Genomic DNA, 7,676 nt, shown 5'->3' on the forward strand with positions numbered 1-7,676 from the left:
ATATATATATTTTTTTAATAAATTCATCCCTTTTTAAATAATGTACATTCTTATTAATATCGATATCGAAGTTTTGCAACAATATTTCGATATTATTTATTCAAAATATCGATATCTCTTTTAAAAGAATAGAAAATGTTGTGCAGAGCTAAGAAATTAAAAAAGATATATATATTTTATTAATAAATTCATCCCTTTTTAGATAATGTACATTCTTATTAATATCGATATCGAAGTTTTGCAACAATATTTCGATATTATTTATTCAAAATATCGATATCTCTTTTAACCGATACCTCTTATGATGTTCTACATTCTTGTAACACGTAATAATACATTTTTTTTTAATTTTCCTTGTTGTAATTTTTAATGTTTTCTTACTTCGATATCTTTAAAACCACGTATTTTTTTAAAAAAGTTGTTCATAAATCTGGCTAACGGTATTTTGAAATTACCGCCCTGCCCTGTTACAAAGGTGTCGGAGGGCTGGTTGCTTTTCCTGACCCTCGGTTCCCGATCGATCCAGACAAATTGGATTGAGGGTATTAGGTCTCTCGGACTCGCTCGTCATCTGCCCCTCAGAATTCAAATGGATGGTTCTTTTTTAGGGGTAGTCTAAAGAAAAACCATATATCCTATAGGTAACATGGTTAATGTAACTTATACATATCCTGTCATCTTCCATTATATAAATACAAATTTAATTTAAACAAAACGGACAGTAATTTTCGATAATTATTGTCAATTCTATATGCGTAAAGCTACTGTTGGGTTTTTTTATAAAAGTTTCTAAAATTATCATGAATACATCACGAGAGAAAATTAGTCAACTACTAACTAATGGAAAATGGTTTACACCAAATTTTCTTTAAGTCATATATAACGGCTGACAGACCACTTCTCTGTATAGGAATCGAACAAGGACTTTCTTTATTTCTACTTATATTCAACCTATTTGTTAAAGGAGCTTCAAACATGTGGAAGAAGAAATGTATGGGAACGGATATAGAGATCAGTAGAATGTAATTTTACTCTCCACAATTATCTGACGACCAGGTGAAAATTATAAGGGAAGAGAAAATACTGAGTAAAAGGCACTTTATGAAAATATAAGAGCTCTATCCTTGTTGAGCTGGAAAATAATTAGAACCCAATCATATAATAATAATATTAAACAATAATGACCCCCAAAGCGATAATACGATTTTATACTACTTTAAAAAAAATGTGAAAAGAAATCAACACATCGTTCTAGGATTATTTTGCTCCAACCATCGTTTTGTGGACACAAATTTGAAAATTAGTGTCCTGTTACTACAAGAGCCCAAGAGGAGAAAAAGAATCAGTTATTTCACCCCAACGTTTGATTACTTTAATGAAAACTATGTATACTTAATAGTAAAAATTTGCGAGTTTGCCAAGTATATGTAGGGGGAATAAAAAATGGCGGCTTTTTAAAAACTTTAAAAATAATTAATTTTTCATTCGGAGCTCTATATCTTTAAAACTACCAACAAGAGAAAATCTAAGAGAACATCATTTAAAGTAGAGTAAATTTGCTAAACTGTAAGCCCTTACGTTCTATTGTTCTCGAGAGAGCTTTTTAAAAAGCAATTTCCATAAACATGTTGTACAGAATGAACTCAAAGATCAGTAGCTAGTGAATTTATTTTGAAAAATCTATATCTCAAAAACCATTTGACGTCCAGATGTCTGTTAGCACACAAATTAAAGCTTGGTTAATGGGCTATGAAGTAGTTTTCATGAAATTTGCTAAAATAAATTGATTTATAGTTGTTCGGACTAATTTCATTTGCCAAATTTATATTCATATGCGAACACTACTATCCCTACGAGGATACGTGTTATAAACTACTATATAGTAAGTCAAATTCCCTTTATTTCCTTCATCTTATACGAACAACTAGAAATTAACAGTTTTGACTAGTAATTATAAATAGTTTTCATTATAGTAATAATAGTAATCAAAAATTGGGGTGAAATAACTGGCTTTTTTTCTCTCCGGCTCTTGTACTATGTGCTAAGCTGTGACAATGCCAAATTTAAATAAACTTTGTGTCATTGGTTCTGAGAAAAGCAGTAAATAGCTCATGGTTTGATTTGTTTTTGAAACTTGAAATCTCAATGTTTGAAAGAGTGGTTTACTTTTTTTTACATACACTAATATGCTCTATACATAAACAGGCTACACAACAACTGAATATCTCTTAGTTTCATCAATTATGGAATAGTGAGTTTGTAAATAATATTTTATGAACTGCGTCCGTTATAGAGAAGTGGAAAGTCTTGATAGGGAATGACATAGGAGTTCGCGTCCGCAGGGGGTGGGGGTTTCAAATTCATTAAATTTGTACCTTTTTGATCTGAACAAAATTGTCCGTTAAGACGGGGTCCGTCAGAAAGGTGTGTTAAGAGAGGTTTCAGTTTATTTTTTCATTATGTAGTATATACTCTTATATATAATAGTTATTATAGTATATAATAGTTAATACTATTATTCTTTAATATTAATTATGGAACAATTAGATGAAAAAAATTCAACGGAACGGCCCCTCCCCGTTCCAATAATCCACTAGCGTAAGCCAACATAGTTTACAACCTTCATTGGACCCCTTACCTAACCTTATAATGCCAAAAGGCAATCCAAGGTATCCTTCATACCCAGCTATACATATAGCATACCTCCTATATGTACGTACTAAATACCAATTAAAATCTTTACAAGAGGGTACGAAAAAAAAAAAAATAATAAATTGCGTAATAATCCAAATAATCTGCAATGTGAGTAATTAATAATTTTTATTATTATTTGGAATAAAACAGTTTCTATTTTATTATAGGCGCAGCTTATGTTACATTACAAAGTATCTTCATTCCATTTTGTTAGGGCAGTTAGAATATTTATTGATTTGACCCGTATCCACATTGATATTCACGTTATTTCAGTATCACTTGGTTGAGAAACTAGGATTAAGCTGTCGATTGCTTTTGGTGACCGCTTTCTAGTCGGGGGCTATCTGTGATCGAAAGCACTTTCAAAGTCGCTTCTTAAGATCCAAGATAAGTGACGCGTCAATCCCTTCTCCAGTCAGCAGGTTAGCGTTATCTTAACATGTTAAACCTACTGTGTCAATGGGAAAATCTGAAAACCTATTTAATATCACTTCAAGAATGTTTTATTAGAACATTGAATACTTTTTAATGGGGAAGCAAATATAATAAGTCCTAAACATGACATTTAGTTGGGATGTTTTTCTTAAGTTATTTTATTAAGGGGATGTGAAGGCCGAGAAAGTTGGGGCAAGAGTCCGGATTCAGAAGTTTATGGGCTCTGAGACTGCAAAAGCCTTCCATGATACCAAAGAAAAAATATTTCTGAGAAACATACGTTTTAATTGATAATGAAAATGAGACCCTATGGTGAATAAACGATGAAGATCTGTCAGCAATACAATTGTAAAAATTCAGACATATTTTTTCTAACTTTTAACGTAGTTTTCTATTCTCTTTGAAATTAGAATTTTTTTTTAAATAGAAAAAAAAACAAGTTAGTATGTAAGAAAACTTATGAAAAAAGTATTTTCTGTGTATTTTTTTATATAACATTTTTGAAGTTTTCTAAAAGATTCAATATATCTACTTAAGGGAAATTATTATTTAAAAATTATTATGTAGCATCTCATGTGGATGCTTAAATTTTTATTTAATATTGATTATTACATCTATTTGTGGGAGAAAATTCAAATTTTGAAATAAACTGAATTATTGTTTAGTGTAAAATTTTAATTTGTTAAAATTAAAAAAAATCTCCTTTTTAGAAGTAGATTTATTATTATTGAATATAAAACTCTTTACTTTTTAATATTGTGTATGTTTTATATGTATAAACAGTATTTTTTTTAATGTATTTATAACGAAAAACATGAGGTCTTTGAGCGTTGGTTGGCCATACATCTCAATTTATTTATTGATTACGATTACATAAAAAAACGGGTCATGAAATTCCACTCCCAGTTGCCGATAGTTAAAGGAGTAGTGACCTACAACCTGGGAAACCCAACCTCAACTCGAAGACTGAAGTCCAGGCTGCTGCAGGACATTCTGTTATAAATTCTATATTTATTAATTCATTATTCACACTACCTCTATTTTACTTATTATTATTTATTTTTACTTTCTTTTTCTCTTCTCTCGTCCATTTTTCAATTTAACTTGTTTCTTTTTATCATTAGAGGGCAATTGTTTTGTTAAGTCTACAAATATCATTATTTTTTGTTATTAATTTTATTTCTCTCTTTTATTAAGAAGCATTATTCTTATCTATTTATTTTATATTTTTTTCTTTTAATTTTAACATTCTATATAGTTTAGGGTATCTTGCACGAGACTATACCCCCTCTGTAATCAACTGTTAAAAAAAAATATATACATATAATGTAAAGGTTATATCAACTATGTTAGTCCCACCAGGCCGATCTGGTATAAAATAAATAAATAAAAAATTATTTATTGATTCATAATGATTAATAATAATTTAGTTTTACTTACCAAATACAAGACTGAGAGCATAACCAAAAGGCGCCTGGCACCAAATGAGTCCTTGGGTGTATATCGCTTCCGCGGTACCGTTGATATAGCCGCCTCCAACCCACGTCGCTATAGAACAAAAAAAATAAATCTATTTATTAATAATTTATAATTAAATTAATTGAATAATTATTATAAATGGCTCATGAAATAAGTAAATACTATGAACAAATAATACATATCTCATGGAATAACACCTCATTGAATTCTTAGATTAATTAAAGTTATAAAAGTATTTTGTGTCAATAAAAAACATTAACCTATACTTAAACACTATTGCATTTTATTAATTTTAAAATGGATTATTTGACTTACCTGTCATTGTAAATATTCCGACAAAGAGGCCGATGCTGCGTCCGGCCAGCATGACTTCCTCTTCTGAGTCATTTCCAGCTTGCTTCTTCCTGGCAGCCCAGATACCGACGCCCAAGATGAGCAGGTAGAACAAGGCTACAGAAATCACCCCGCTTATGTTGATCATGTTCTGCAAAGGATAAGATGAAGTAATCAATAAGAATTACAGGTATCAGCAATTAATTATAATTAAAGGACATGACTCTAAATAAGATAGTTAACGAGTGATGGTGAAGACCTTGTCACCAGAAGAGTAATCAGCGTCGAACGAACGGATGAAAGAGTATTCAAGAAGTAGATGTGAATATATATATATATATATATATATATATATATACAGTATATAATATATCTATTATGTTCTATAGTTGTAATACCTATTGTGGATTTATAAACGAACTTTTGACAAGTGAGAATTAATATTTCAAGGAAAAAAATTATGAAAAATTTATATATTTTCTAGTCATACTTTATTTTCCTTGATCCTTATAATTTGACTAGAAAATTTTTAGATACAAATAATCCTTTCAGTGCCGGAGGCCGATATATTGGCCTTTGCTGCACTAGTTAAAAATATTAGTTTTTAGTAATACATTGCCCTAATTTTGACCGAAAACTCTATCTCAAAATAAATTTATAATACGTTATAAATGGTATAATTTCATTACGAGAGAATAAAAAAAAAAAGTTTGTCATCAAAAACTTTTTAAAAAAATGAAAATGTGACTTATCGATCACAGATACTAGCGCTTAATCCGTTATCCTTTATTTTTGTTATACAATATTATTTATTTTTTTTTCAAAATTTATTGGAAATTCAATTCTTATCCTTTGTAATTAATGGTATATATAAATATGACTTTTCGTATGTGAAAACAGGTTTTGTATGAGAGAAATCAATTTTTATTTTCTTTATGATAATTTATACTGTTATAATTTTCAATGAATTTAGATAATAATAAGTGTCATTTTTTTATTCTCTAATTCGTCCCTAATACAATGCTTTTTAAATTATGAAAATATTGTTTTTGTTTAGTTTTTATGAGTATTTCCCAAACTCTTTTTCACCCAGCACTTAAAGGGTTAAATGATAAAATAAATATCTTCTATTTATATCTGAGCTGTCATTTACAAATAAAGAGCAACCCATCAAAGGTCAATCTAAAATAAACAAATGAATTATTATTAACAATGTTTGTTTTGAAAAAGAGAGAGGACAGAGAAATTTATAACTTCTAGTATCTTTGTCATGATGATGGATTGCAATCTAAACGTCGATATATATTTATTAATTAAATAAAACAACAAAATGAAGTATGTTTTTATTCATATCTGAACAGTTATTGACAAATGCATATTCCATCAAATGTCAATATCCACTTTCGGAAATTTTTTTAAAATTGACTTTTAACAATTATTTGACCCAGTAAAATTCAAGTTTTGAAATAGAGTAATTAATATTTAGGTGTAGAATATTAGCTTGTAAAAAAAATTTATATTTTTGAACTAATACATCTATAAAATACCTATCAAACATATCTTTCATATTTAATAATGTTAGTATCCCGACATTTTTATATATTAGCATGCCTTAATAGCACTATAGCAAAGATAATTAGGTTTAAAAAATTAAAAAAAAAAAAAAAATCAGGTGAACGGAAGATTATTATCGAGCTAAAAATGATGAACATTGTGGTTAATGTTGACAAAACCAAGAGCATCATCTTTCCTTTTAAAAAGGCAAGAAGAAATTTCCTGTCTACTTTCAGCTGAGTGGATGCGCGATCGATATATCTAACAACCTGACATATCTGGGCATAACATTAGACCACTACACGACTTTTTTAGCGCATTTTAATAAAAAAAATTAATAATAAAGAGTTAATGAAATAATTAATAAAAAAGAGTTAAAGCAACCAGGCTCAATTACTTTACTCAATTATCAGTCTTTTCATTTATAAATGCTTTCTTAGGCCGACTCTGCTTTAGGGAGCATCTATGTTCATAAATCATATACCCGCAAGATACGAGCGTTTACAATCATTTCAGAAAAAAAATTAATAGGACTTCTCTGCAAAGGAAAAGACAGCGAAAATGTATGACTTATTACGAATACTAAAATTTAAAAAAAAATTGAACGCACATCGCACGAATTTCATCCACATTCTACAACTATCCAGAAATGAGATATTTAACAAAATTATTCTAAACCTGAACCCCTGACGTTGGCAAAATATCATAAGCCATAGAATAGATTTCTTTATTTTTAAGATATTCAAATAGAGAGTAAACCCCATCACTAAATAAGTTAGAAATGCCCAAACTATTTTTAAAAAATGTTATAATTTAACAAAAAGAAACGGAGAAAAAAAATGATATTATAGTACCTAATATATTCCGTCCATTTACAAATGATATTAACATTTTCTTTTTAAAAAACACGCAATGCTCGCTAATCTAGATTGTGTTCATGTACCATTATGTAAATTAGTAAGCATGTTTCTAAAAATAAATCATATATCTCTGATATGTTACAATAAATTAAATATCACGTAGGCAAATTTAAATTAATGAAAAACAAAATCGCGACGTCATGAATTGTTAGATTAATTTTTAAAAACAATTCTTTAACAATTTTCGCTTCCTCAATAAAGAATTCAAGAAAATGAAATTATTCTATTTATTATTAGTGAAATAATTTATTTTATATATAA

The 7,676-nt window shown here is 28.6% G+C and overlaps 1 protein-coding gene across 1 annotated transcript in view; it reads right to left on the bottom strand.

Annotated features, from left to right (window-relative positions):
- Window positions 1–7,676, bottom strand: part of ChT (choline transporter) — a 101,423-nt gene that overhangs the window by 71,499 nt on the left and 22,248 nt on the right. The window contains exons 3-4 of the mRNA XM_014431500.3: window positions 4,924–5,092; window positions 4,570–4,677 (exon numbers count right to left, since the gene is read on the bottom strand). Of these exons, the coding sequence (XP_014286986.1) occupies window positions 4,570–4,677; window positions 4,924–5,089 (274 nt within the window). The 5' untranslated portion in view covers window positions 5,090–5,092. The remainder of the gene's footprint in view (window positions 1–4,569; window positions 4,678–4,923; window positions 5,093–7,676) is intronic.

This window comes from Halyomorpha halys, unplaced genomic scaffold, assembly GCF_000696795.3.
Source record: "Halyomorpha halys isolate HHAL.00 unplaced genomic scaffold, Hhal_1.1 Scaffold978.1, whole genome shotgun sequence".
In the NCBI taxonomy this organism is placed as follows: domain Eukaryota; kingdom Metazoa; phylum Arthropoda; class Insecta; order Hemiptera; family Pentatomidae; genus Halyomorpha; species Halyomorpha halys.